Here is a 14613-nt window from a genome sequence, read left to right on the forward strand (position 1 = left end):
AACAGGGTTTATGCTTACGTACAGTTTTACGTTTTAGTACCTACTTACCGGCTATATAATCATTTTTAACTAGCTGCACCGACCCGGCTTTGCTCGCGTGGAATTTTGAAAATCACTCCCGTCGTGTGGGATATATCCCAGCACCTTCTTGTTTCAACATCGGATCACTGTAAACAAATCCAACGAGTACAAGCTCGGACCTCGGTGGACCAAAGTTTAATAGGGCTAAGATCCTGAAAACTATTTCGTGCACAGCATCAGACCCTGGTCTGAACGCCAACTACTCGTACAGCAGTCGTTTAATATATCTGCTGTAAATTGTCGAGGAGCTGGGAACTATCATGATAGCGGCATCGTCAAGGTTACCATATTATTTTAGTAGAATTAGGGAAAGTATCTAATTTAAATTGTATGACTGAGATTACACCTGCTGCGTAAAGATTTTTTTTAAATTTTTTATTCCATTACAAGTTAGCCCTTGACTGTGCTTTCACCTGGTGGTGGCTTATGACGCAGTCTAAGATGGTAGCAGACTAACTTGATGGGGGTATTTATGGCAGTTTTATTAAACCCATACCTACCCTTACGGTATCTACTCGGCATCGTACCAGAACGTTTCGCTTAGTGGCATGTCTTTGCCGCTAGGGTGGGTAACTGGTAACTAGCCACGGCCGAAGCACGGTAATGGTATGTATACAGTATTCCAACTTCATACAAATGGACGAAACGCGAGCTATACCTACGCACCTCGACGTCGGCAGGCGCTCGACACGCAGACAGTCGCGACTGTGCCGCAGTGACGAACGAGCGGTGTTTTGTTTTTCTAACAATAACCACGCGATTTTTTCGTTGTTTGTGAAACCCGATCAAAGAAGCCACAATTTCAGCTCAGAATGTCGGTATTTAAGGTACCGGGACTACAATAAGATTAATTCGCAAACTTTTTTGATTGTACCCAGCGATGATTTTATGAAATATATGCAAAAAATGGAGAAAATATTCCGAACTTCATTTAAAACCAAATATATAAATTGTAAAGTAGCTGCAGGTATCTATAACCAAGGAAAAGATATTCCATTTTCTCCATCTTGTCCATGTTGCCCAAAACAATTTTTGATTAAAAGCTTTATACTAGAATGCGGATTTTTTAAACATTAAAATTTAATAATTCGTAACGTTCGTTTAATTTCTTACGTCTCAAATATTCTATAATATTTCTTACGTCGCAAATATTTTTCGGTCTCAAATGTATAAGACCGATTTGTTATTCAATCATAAACATAGTTTTTTAATTAAATCTACCAATCAAAAAACAACACGCATTTTTATTGAACATTTCCTATGCAATTCACAAAGTATTTGTTTATATAAAAAAAAGTATATTTACAATCACAAAATTAGATGGAAACACAAAGTAGGCAAATGTAATTAAACTACTGGCGGCGGGCAGCCCTACCGCATGTTTACGTACCGCGCAGCTGTAGGTATTTATTTCAAAGAAACGGCCGAGTTAGAATACTGAAGATAATATTACCGTGGCCGAAGTCTCAGCCACTAAACAGAAATTAGTAAAAACGTTTGAAGCTGGAAAAACCTTTCACCAAAAGCCTAAAACATATTCAAACATGTGTTTACGTCTATGACCATGTGCATAAAAGACCTAAAACATTGATGTACTAAAACGACACAATTGCCGTCATTCATGAAGAGCTTACACTAAGTTTTAGATAGAGAACTTTGAGTTTCAAATCATGTTCAAATCCAATATTTCTTTAATTTAGATGCCTAAACTTAATTAAATAACTAATAAATACACATAATTACGTAATATTATTCATGTTCATATTTAAAAAAATTACCTTTGAAAATAAGGGAACTAATGCCATCTTGTATCTAATAGCTTAACTAAACGTGGCAATGCTCTGTTTCATTCTAACACATGCAATGACATGCTTTATTTCTTTCTAACAATTGGTCGACGTTTTTCCATTCATTCAATTTTCCAACCTGTCAGTCCTGTCACTGTCACCAGCAATTTCATTCTCAATTCTCATCATTCTGTCAAATTACGTTCCACGGAGTGGTGCGTCGCGAGAGTTTTATTTCGATCAATGTTTTTGTTATGATTAAAGTCGCAAGAAACATTATTTAGAACGATCTGTTATCGGCAAGGTTATAGCCATATAGTGGGTTATTGCTTAGTGCAGCTGCGTGGAACAATTGGGCAATAAAATCCCTCGCGATTCGCGAATTGTTGACGAAATTCGCAAGATAGTATTGGATGGAAAGAATAGATTGTTCAGAGCTAAAAATGTGAAGATAATAGCATGTGTGTGTATTTTTGTGCTCATTATTGTGATGTGAACCGATGTGTCCTTTAGTTTTTCGTACTCGGGTGTGTGTAATTTTTGTTGTGTGATATATTTGGAGGTGCAAAATGGGCACGACGGGAGTAACTTTGGCAGACTTGCCAAATATATTTATTATGATTGGGGCCCTCGTTGCCCTCTTTATGATGCTAGTCATACTCCTAAGGTGAGTTAGAGTTAAATTTTATGATATTTATGGTACTAAAATGTGACGATAGCTCAAATAGGTGTTTGTTTTGAACCCAGCTGGCAGCATTCACTTGAAATTATCAGATAACAATAAGTCTTAAAAATAGATTAGGTCTCGTATTCATTGAAGGAAACATTGAAGAATAATAAAATAAACTAATAATAGAAACTATAGCAATCACGAGTTTCATAACAGATAGCATCATAAAGTTGTCAATATTAGCTCAACTATCATCCTATTATCACTTCTCAATGCTAACAACTATAATTAATACAGTCAACTCTTATTCGCTTTCTAAAAATATACTCTAAGCAGCAAAATATATAGAATTGTAATTTGTATGGGATTAAAGATGTGTTCTTGCTTTAAAAAATAAATTAACCTAATTTAGTCACAGTAGGGCTGGCAAATTTTTTACACAAAATAACAGCCTGGCTGTGCAGGTTAAATATGTACTATGTAGCCTGTATTCTTGACACAATTCAATGACTTGAACAGTAATAATCTACTTGATTACTGTTCAAATCATGACTGCATGGAATTGTGCATAGCTATAAGTTTTATTTTGACATTTTCAATTAAAAAATTCTTACCTTTAACTTTTCTTATTTGATATATGGCTGAAGATTCATAAATAAGGTCTGGGCCCATAGTCAAAATTCCACCGATACATACAAAGCAATTTGCTTCACACACTGCACACAGAGCGCTCCATATTAGGTAGCATCATGACTTGCCAGCAAGTTTGATTGCAGTGTGCTAGCTATCAATTTTTTCATTTGTTTGTTTCTTTGTCACTATTTGTTTTGTGTCATAACATACAGACTGAACCTGACTGACTGCCTATCACCCTCTAGCTCAAACTATTGAGTCTAGAAATTTGAGATATTCCATAAAGATTTAACCACTTACTTAGACACATATGTATATATTGCACCACAACACCCAAATGGCAGGTCACAAAAAAGAAAACTTAAAATGTAGGTACAAAAAGGTAGTCTTATTGCTAAATAGCGATCTCTTCCAGGCAACCTTAACGCTAGGGAGAAAACAATGAAATAGATAGTGGGAAGTGGTAATAAATCTAAATAGAATAAACCTCAATCTCAAAATAAAATAAATCTATTATAAAATCTCAATCAAGGCAGACAAAGTAGGTGGAAAAGGCTTTGCAATTAAAAGGTGAATAAGCGAGTATTTTATGTTTTTGTTGCAGGAACATGGAATTTATAGGTATAGTAGGGGAAGGGCGGGAGGACACATGGCCGCGAACAATGCAGCCACCCCGCCTGCTCATGCAGCGAGTCCACATACCCTTCACCTTCAAACTGCAGGAGAATCAGCCTATCGGATACAGCAGTATGTATAAGTAATAATAGTTACAAGTGTAAATTAAAAATTTATAACACCCCCGACGATCGACGACGACGTATTTGAGTTTTCCAAAACATCATTTTCAAGTTTCAAATAAATAATTATGTATTTAGGCAACGTCCATCTTTACAGCTTGACATTTGTCTATTGACATAATATTATGAACCTAACGGTTATCTAACCTTCTTTTCTACAAGAAAACTAGAAAAGAGCCGATAACTCTTAAACGGCTGAACCAATTTTTTTAGATTATAGCTAAGAACACTCTCGATCAAGCCACCTTTCAAACAAAAAAAACTAAATTAAAATCGGTTCATTCGTTTAGGCGCTACGATGCCACAGACAGATACACAGATACACAGATACACAGACACACAGATACACACGTCAAACTTATAACACCCCTCTTTTTGGGTCGGGGGTTAATAAAAGCATTTAAAGCCATACCGAAAAGCTTTTTATCATTACAGTAAGGTGCCACCTAAAACCGATTTAAGAAGGGAAATTAGTTAAGTACTCATATTATAAAAAGACATATACATTTATTATATAGATCTGAAAGTATGTTTGTTTATCATTCAATCTGTTTTTTGTAGCTCAGTAAAAAGCTTAAGCATTTAATATCATTCTCATTTGCATACAAATGGATCTTGAAGCAATTATTATATTAATTATTTATTTAATTTCTTATATTTCAAAGATTATAACATATTATATAGGTAGATGTAACTATTAAGCATAAGTACTTATATATCCTTAGTGCATAATGCTTTAATAATAATATGAAGGTTCTAAAACTTATACTTGCTAAATTGAAGCTTAATGTTAATTTTAATTTGATGAGTTCTTATCAATTATGTAATTAACAATACGAAATAAAATACTAATTACAATTTCATCAGTAGTGATTGTGAGATATAATTATTAATTACTTACTTAATAACATGTCATAACTAATAACTGTTTACAATATTTTGTCATTGCGTATCATAGGCGCATGGTAATCGTAATGTACATGATAACTTATATTACTTATATTTTCATTACTTATGTACTATCTTACTTATTACTTATCTGTTATCATTTTACTCTAATATTATAAAGGCGAAAGTTTGTATGTTTGTTACTGTTTCACACAAAAATTCCTGGACGAGTTTGGCTGAAAGGAATACAGATTATACCTTGTATTAGGCTACTGTTTATCCCGTAAAAACCATGGTAATCGCATGATTTTTTAAACATATATATATATATATATATATATATATATACACATACTAGATGATGCCCGCGACTTCGTCCGCGTGGATTTAAATTTTTTGAAATCCCGTGGGAACTCTTTGATTTTCCGGGATAAAAAGTAGCCAATGTGCTAATCCTGGATATTAACTATCTAACTAACTATCTCCTTTCCAAATTTCAGCCAAATCCGTCCAGAAGTTTTTGCGTGAAGGAGTAACAAACACACACACACGCACGCACGCACGCACGCACGCACGCACGCACACACACACACACACACACACACACACACACACACACACACACACACAAACTTTCACCTTTATAATATTAGTGTGATAATAATCACGCGTACAAAGTCGTGGGCATCATCTAGTAATATCTATTATACTCCTTCATGCAACAATGACTGAACTGATTTGGCTACTTGGAATGGGGTACTTTATACGCTGACCTGGCTCTTTACTTATTACCTAACTGAACACATGGCTATTTTGTAGCCTAGATAATCGAAGAGTTTAAAAAAAACCTATATCTACACTCATGAAGTCACCAGCATCAACTATTAAGCATATAATTATGATTAATAAAATTAAATATATTATGATAACTCTTAAATATAACTCAAAAAAGTGTAAGTAATTTAAAAAAATATATGAATCACTTAAATAAAATATTAGCCTTGTAGTACTTCAATGCAACTTAGGGTGAAATCTATACAGCGCGCTCTGCCTTTGCTTAGACTTAAGACAGAGTTAAAACGAGACAGAGCTATATCTCTCACATAAATCTGTCTCGTTTTAACTCAATCTTAAGTCAGAGCAAAGTCAAAGTGCGCTTTATAGATTTCAGCCTTTGAATGGATCGATCTAATTAGTCTGACTTGAACGGATCGAAGAATCGAAAACATTATCGGTAGAGGAGAATAATGCAAAAATACAGAAAATGTAATGAACAACAGTTTTTCGAACTAAAATATTAAGAAAAGAAAAGCAAAGGTCATGTAACCTAAATTACTACAAGGGGCCGAGGGAAGCCGCCCTTGGCTTTACTAAATTATATTTAACTTTTGTTTGAAGGAATTACAGCAGTTATTTTTTATAATAACAAGGATTTTCCTCAGAAGTTTTTCAATATCATAATTTTAGATTGTACTCTGTATTTCTGAAATAAAACTCTAGGTAACTAGGTACCGTTTTTAACCCCCCACCCAAAAAGACGGGTGTTATAACTATAAATTTGACGTGTGTATCTGTGTATCTGTCTGTGGCATCGTACCTCCTAAACTAATGAACCGATTTTAATTTAGTTTTTTTTGTTTGAAAGATGGCTTGATTGAGAGTGTTCTTAGCTATAATCCAAGAAAATCGGTTCAGCCGATTGAAAGTTATCAGCTCTTTTCTAGTTACTGTAACCTTCACTTGTCGAGGGTGTTATAAATTTTTAATTTTGCACTTGTATATAACATCAATTACTTATAATATAAGATTAGCAGAAACTAAGATAATTAATATACAGGATATTATCTTAACATAACTTCTATTAATACGTACATAATAATATTATCTACTTTACTAATAACAAAATTAATTAAGACTAGTATTATTTTTTTGCTCTTCTGCCTCAGTGTTGTCCCTGACAATCAGTTTCTCGAGAGGCTGTTATTCCCAAGCCGCATGATGTGTCCGAAATAAGAAAGCAGCCGTTGGTAACAAATGGAGGAAAGTCGGGAGTAAACCGGGAGTTGGCCTTTTCCTTTCATCTTCATCATCATCATCATCATCAGCCTGTGGACGTCCACTGCTGGACATAGGCCTTCCCTAAAGAGCGCCACCACACCCGGTCCTCAGCCTTCCTCATCCAGCCACTTCCCGCCAGCCGCTTAATATTATCGGTCCATCGTGCTAGAGGGCGTCCCACACTACGTTTGCTTAAACGCGGTCTCCACTCAAGGACTTTCCGGCTCCAACGGCCATCGCCTCTACCACAAGCATGGCCTGCCCACTGCCACTTCAGCTTGCTTTTCCTTTAGGATATGGATAACTTCCGGGAGATGTTAAAACGACTATGCCATTTCGCTACAACATAATATATACCTATTTGTGCGCTTGTCAGCCCACAATAATCGTAGCATTCGCCTTCACCACCACATTTCAAACAGGTCTAACTTTGCCTTTCTCTAGCTCTGATAGTCCACGTTTCGACTCCATAGACCATGCCATAGACACAACGTTAACAGGGTCATAGTTAATATTGTACAGTAAGTCCGAACTCTGAATTCATAGCACGTGAGGAGTTCGGGACGAACCACTAGTATGTATACGTACTTATAATACATAATCTATATACATATAATAAAATTGTAGAAAAGTGGTGTCTGTACAATGGAAATATATACAGTGCTAAGAAAAAATATAGACTCAACTTAATATTTGAACTTAACTAATATGTTAATTAACTAAAAATTACTAAGCAATATGAAAACCACAAAACACAATACACTTGCTATAAATTCATAATTATTTTTGTTGTAGGTATTTTTATTTCGCAATTTTGCGTAACATGTTGCCCGTAAGCCGTGTGTGAGCTGTGACGAATTATAAACTCAGTCTCTATGGAGAAATGCTGGAGTAACGTTGTGTTTTTTTCGGCATCGTTTTAGATTCAGTTAATCTTCATTATTTTAATCATGTTATTATTATAATCATTTTGTTCCATTTCGCTATGCACCATGGTAAACAATTGACCGATATTGAAAAACAAAGTATCATTGACTTAAGAAGTTGTGGGAAAACGCAAAGAGAAATAGCAAGTGTGATTTGTAAATCTCAAAGTGTAGTTAAAAACTTTTTGAAACAGGTGATTGAAAATTATGGCAAGAAAATACGATCAGGGTGACCTTCTTATTACGCACCTACTGTAAAACGAGCTGTGATGAGAAAACTTTCTAAAACGGGGATGTCATCTTCAAGCCTGGTGGCGCTAATTTAACTTGAACTGCCATCCTAGCCTTGTGAGGAAATGGATGGTACAGTCTGAACACTTCAAGTATCAGAAGTATTTTAAAAAACCGGTATTGAAGTTAGGCAGTCATTGCAGCCTGACTTGCATTTGCAGAAAAGTACATTAGGAATTCGGATACTTGGCAGCATGTGATTTTTAGTGACGAAAAAAAATTAATCTTGATGAACCCGACAGTTTCAGTTACTATTAACACGATTTAAGATTCGAAAAAAAAATTATGTCACGACAAGTTCAGGGAGGAGGATCTGTCATTGTTTGGGCTGGTATCTCCCGACTCAGAAAACCGAATTAGCCAACATAAAAGGTAGAATGAACGCTGCCGGTCATCAGAATTTGCTTCACGATTACTTATTGCCTTTTATCACCTTAATTGAAGATTGCAATGTGGTTTTCCAACAAGACAATGCACCATGTCATGCAGCATCTACTACTATTCAATGGTTTCAAGAGTTTGGGATTCAGATATTGGAGTGGCCACCTGCAAGCCCCGATCTCAGTCCAATCGAGAATGTGTGGGGCATATTAGCAAGGAATATTTATGACCAAAATAAGGCACCAATCGCAAATTTTCATCAACTTAAAGAAAGACTGGAGTTATCATGGGCTGAAATTTCAAGTTCTGTTTTGATGAAGTTGGTAGACAGCATGTCTGATAGACTGATAGACGTGCTTAAAAATAGGGGAAAATGGACCCAATATTAATTAAAATGAAATCAAAAGAGACATTGAGTTTATAATTTTTCTCAGGGCCTGAGGCACGTCGTAGACTATGTTTAAAAAAAAATCGTTATTATTAAAAACAAACAAGAATAAATATAATATTTAGTTTTAATACTACTTGTAGTACTTTACTAGTATATCTTATTTAAAGTATCATTACTATCTTTTTAATTAAAGTTCTATATCTGCTTGAGTCTATATTTTTTCTTAGCACTGTAAAAAAAAGTAGCAGGGGTTGTTATTATATCGATGCCGAACCCAAAATTGTAATTAATTTTTTTTTGTCTGTTTGTCTGTTTGTCTGTGTGTTTGTGCACACTAATCTCAGAAACGGCTTATTCGATTTAGATACGGTTTTCACTAATATATTGAAGTAAGCTTCACTTAGGATTTAGTGTTTATTTCATGTCAATCGGTTCATAAATAAAAAAGTTATGTCAATTTAAAGAATCACGGCGCCTCGCGCCTGAGCGTCCGTGGCTATATAAAGCGCGAAAAGTCACTATTCCACGCGAACGAAGTCGCGGGCACAGCTAGTATGTAAATATAAATTACTCAGAAACTTGGCAATAAGTCTCCATTTTATTTTAGCATAATTAGTTTTCCAAAAAAAGCTGAAAAAATTTCATGGCCATTAGAATATTTATAGCCTCTTTGACGTACTATGATTGATTACTTGAAAACCTTTGACCTCACAAGTACACATCCTACTAATCCATCCATACTGATATTATAAATGCGAAGTGTTTCTGTCTGTCTATCTGTCTGTCTGCTAGCTTTTCACGGCCCAACAGTTTAACTGATTTTGATGAAATTTGGTACAGCGGCGTTAGAAAAGAACATCTAGGCTACTTTTTATCCCGGAAAATTAAAGAGTCCCCATGGGATTCTTAAAGGTCCATCTGTTTAACCGATTTATATGTAATTTGCTATAGAGGTAGCTTGCGTCCCGGAAATTGAAATAGGCAAGTTTTTATCCCGGAAAAGCAGTTTTTATCCACGGGATAAAAAAACCTAAATCCATGCAGACGAAGTCGCAGGCATCATCTAGTTATAAATATTATAAACGGGAAAGTGTGGTGTCTGTCTGCTTGCTTTCCACGGCCCATCTGCTTAACCGATTTCGACGTGTGACCAGAGGTAGCTAGCATCCAGCGACGGAGATTTCCCATCCCAGAAAATCAAAGTTCCTCGATATTTTTAAGACCTAAATCTACGCGGATGAAGTCGCGGGCATCAACTAGTACCTCATATTATAAATGTGAAGATGCTTCTTTGATGGTTTGTCCTTCAATCGCCTCAACGAAGCAACGGCTAAACGTAATTTTTTGTGGACATAATCAAAGACCTGGACAGTGGCTGCTTTTTATCCTAGAAAATCAAGAGTTCCCACTGGATTTTAAATCTAAATCCACGCGAATCGCATCGCGGCATTGTCTAGGTCTAATTGTTGATACTTGGTAGGTAACTATCTATATATATTGTGTCTATATTGTGACTAAAAAGTAACTCAACCTGTACCTAATAAATGAAGGTACTGAACTAACCTATGACACTAAGTATATATTTTATAGTATCCGCGCATAAATCATGAAAAACTATAGTGATTGGCGTTTTAAGGATTTCCTGGTTGTAGTTAGTTGTTACGTCAACTTAAGACCTTTTTCAAGCAAGCAGTTTCATCTTTTAGTTTTTTTTGTGGTATTTACCTTAAGGTCAACAGGTAACCATAGTATTATCATAAGAATATTGTTTTCTCTCTCGTCTGGCTTTACAAAGATTAGCCAATGTCAAGTTTGTAGTTATTTGTAACAAGTTAGTTAAACTATACAAGTATGGACCCCGTCTGTGCCTGCGCTCGCCGACATAACGCACGACACCCCCTTAGAGCGCTTTCCAGTCAGTTTTAACAAAAAAAAACACTCCTAAAACGCAGAGTGCCCGCCAGCTAACACCAACACAGACGAAGTCTAAGAATATTGTTGACATTTAACATCTTCCACATCTTGGTTTTGACGTGACAACGTCTTATAATTCGATAGAGCCGGCTGCACGCACGAAAAAACATGACTCATGCGGCGTTACCTCGCTCTGAGGCGTTCCATGTAAGGCTTGAAGTGCAAGCGAGAGCGCGGAACTAGCGACAAAGAAGCACAATCGGCCTTTGTTGTCACGTTCAACTATCGTCAGTAAACCGACTTTACAGACAACCAATTTTTTCATCATAGTTTTTCATCTAGACCTACTTATCTAAATATTAGAGCTATACGGCGGTGGTTTTCTCGGTTGAAATGCATGGAAAGCTGTATTTTAGTACTAAGTATTTGTGTTATTTAAGTAAACATAACAATATATTCTTATTAAAATAATGTTCAATAAATCTAGGTGCCCTACTTCCGTCATGTTCAATATAGTCTCCCGTGAGGTAGATAGTACTAAATAAAGTCCGCGACTTCGGGCTTTGCTTATTGGTTGATATATTTACAACTAGATGATGAACGCAACTTCGGCCGCGTGGATTTGTCAGATCCCCTGCAGCATCAGGACTGATGCTGCAGGAGGAGTTGGAATCCAAATTTTTTATTGAACAATGTGGCAAAGTTCCCTTAACGATTAAAAGAAATTACGCAAATCGGTTCAGAAATCTCGGAGATATCAGTGTACATAGGTAGAAAAACACAACTCCTCCATTTTTCAAAGCCCGTTAAAAAAGAAGCCTATGGTTAATCCTCTACTTGTCTGTGAAAGTCCCGTCAAAATAGGTTTAGCCATTCCGAAGATTAGGCCGTTCAAACAGACACGACACTTCAATTTAATTTATTAGTATAGATTATTTATGCGCTCTTAAATGTAGTAGAGCATAAGGAAGGAAAGTACCTACCTCCTACCTATATTACCATACAATACTATACGTAGATATATGTATTTAATAATTGTATAGAAATCATATAACGCTACTTATTGAAAAAATAAATACCTATAACCAAGGCTAACTGGTCTGCAAAATGTTAGATTTTAGACTGTTGCTATTACCGCGCTAGACAACCATATCTACTAATATTACAAATGCGAAAGTGTGTCCGTCCGTCAATCTGTTATGTTTTTACGGCATATTCGCCCGATTTTGACGTGGCACAAACATACGAGTAGCTTGCGTCCTGAAACGGACATAGGCTATTTTTGTCCCAGACAGTAAAAGGAGTTCTCACTCACCGGTATTTTAAAAAAAACGGTCAAGTGCGAGCTCTTTTAGGGTTCCGCACATAATTGATATTGAATTTTTAATTTAATATTCGAGTCTGTATCAACATTTTACACCAAATACCAAAATTACAGGTTTGTAACTCATTTCGTCTTCGAGTCGAGCTGGAGACCTGTGACACGTGGACAGACAGATAGACAGGCAGACAGCAAAGTGACATTAAAAGGGCTCCGTTTTTACCCTTTGAGTACGGAACCCTAAAAACATAACGCTGACTGAGTCGCAGGCATCAACTAGAAATAAAAAAATATATATCGATGCTAGGTTATATATTTTTTCGAAACCCACGCAAGAACCTCAGAAATTATAATTCAATCGACAATTTGGATTCAAATCCCGCTTATAATAAACCTGCGGCAGTGGAATAATTGCACGCAACAAAACCTCCTAATATTAGCATAGTACAAGAAAATACCTATGCCCTTTTCCTCATTCCAATGATATTCAAATGTATTTCGGATTATTTCGGAATTCTCGAACTCGCAAAGTCGCTCTGATAAATTTCTAATAAGGCAGAATTGAGGTGTGTAATCTGTGCGTGGGATAGAAATCCAAATCTTTTATGCAAAGTCAACCCACGTTTAGTTCATCTGTAGTCTCTACTCGAGATAAAAGTTTCAATTGCTACTTGGGCGTCATAATATTATATTCTGACTGGAGGATATCCGCGACTTCGTCCGCGTGGTTTTAGGTTTTTTAAGATCCCGTGGCAACTGTTTGATTTTCCGGGATAAAAAGTTGTCTGTCACTTACAAGACACAAGCTACCTCGGTACCAAACATACAAATCGGTTAAGTGGATGAGTCTATAGGAAACCCGTGGGAATTCTTTGATTTTCCGGGATAAAAAGTAGCCTATGTCCGTCCCCGGGATATAAGCTAACCCTGTACCTTTCGTCAGAATCGGCGAAACTGTTGGGCCGTGAAAAGGTAGCAGACAGACAGACAGACAGATACTCTTTCGCAATTATAATAATACTAGAAGATGCCCGCGGCTTCGCCCGCGTGGATATCGGTTTTTTGAAATCCCGTAGGTACTCTTTGATTTTCCGGGATAAAAAGTAGCCTATGTGCTAATCCAGGATATTATCTATCTCCATTCCAAAGGAGACCGCCAGAAGTCCATACATTGCTGGGCCAAATACGTTACAGCAATGATTCTTGTGCTATTAAATTGGTAAATATATCACATTTTAGTATCTCAAAGATTTTTTTCAAAATTCAATGGGGATTAGGAGAAAAAAAATATTTTTGGTATACTTAGGTTAGGTTAGTACCTACTTGATGAAACGGTAAAAATGACAAGTTTTTTTCTACTTTAATGTATTTAAGACCAAAATAATGATCTCTAATGAAATGGTTGTCATTAAAAATGTGATTGTGATAAAAAAAAAACTTCTTTAGTATGAGTAGGCACTAGGTACATTGGTTAGGAATTATATTAAAACAAAATAAAAACTTTTAAACATTTTATTCATCCTCTTTTTGCTTTTTCTTTTGCTTGATCTTCTAACAAAACACTTCCAATTGCATTGCTGCGATTAGTAGCAATACCGCAATTGACACAATTCATCGTTATCCTGTCTTTGAGCAAAATCGGAATCCAAGAAAACACGCAGAGGTCGTTCGCAAAAGCAGGGGTTATCCAAGTCCATAAATCACAGCCAAAGTCGTTAGAAAAAAAGCGAAAATAAAGAGAACACATACGTAAGCGCAAGAGTACGAAAAACGAATGCAAAGAGTATAGCAAAAATGTCAAAATGTTAGGGATTGCGCATGGCAATCTGAAATCGATTACTCAAAGAATCGACTTCTTGAACCAAAAAATGAACTTTTTAATCGATTTAGATATTACTGAATCGTTCGAGTGGAGCGATATTTAGCCCTAGAAAATCGATATTCAGTTTGTTCTGTTGTGATAACAATAATACAATTACTTAGTTCAATCATCAATGTACTCAAACACAGTGTTTTTACTACTCGAAAACTCACTAGATACTTGTATGCTCAGTTTCCATCGCTTCTCCTTAATAGATGAAAAATCAATTTTTATTGTTATTAACATCTGAATTTATATTTAAATTAAAAATTCAATTTATTTATCATATCGAATAGATTTCGATTCATATCGATTTAAGTATCGATTTTTTTTTCGAAAAGAATCGCATCCCTAACTAACATAGACTATGACATAGATTATAGACATATAGCATGATCACAGAGTACAAACCAGTAAAACGTTACCATTGTGGTTTCTAAGGGTTATTTATTTTATATATTTTTAGCACATTACCGTAGAAAGTTGTTGATATTTAATGTGATATATAATCAGAAAAAAATCTACTATTTTTTGGTGTATACGGGGTGTCTGTAACGATTTAGCCCAATTTTGGCGATCTCCTTTCAGCCAAAGCCATTCAGTAGTTATTGCGT

General features: G+C 35.7%; 1 protein-coding gene across 1 annotated transcript in view; it reads left to right on the plus strand.

Annotated features, from left to right (window-relative positions):
• Positions 1-2038: 2038 nt before the first annotated feature.
• Positions 2039-14613, plus strand: part of LOC123874864 (cell growth regulator with RING finger domain protein 1-like) — a 54953-nt gene continuing 42378 nt past the window's right edge. The window contains exons 1-2 of the mRNA XM_045920403.1: positions 2039-2535; positions 3776-3918. Of these exons, the coding sequence (XP_045776359.1) occupies positions 2438-2535; positions 3776-3918 (241 nt within the window). The 5' untranslated portion in view covers positions 2039-2437. The remainder of the gene's footprint in view (positions 2536-3775; positions 3919-14613) is intronic.

This window comes from Maniola jurtina, chromosome 19 (assembly GCF_905333055.1).
Source record: "Maniola jurtina chromosome 19, ilManJurt1.1, whole genome shotgun sequence".
Lineage (NCBI taxonomy): Eukaryota > Metazoa > Arthropoda > Insecta > Lepidoptera > Nymphalidae > Maniola > Maniola jurtina.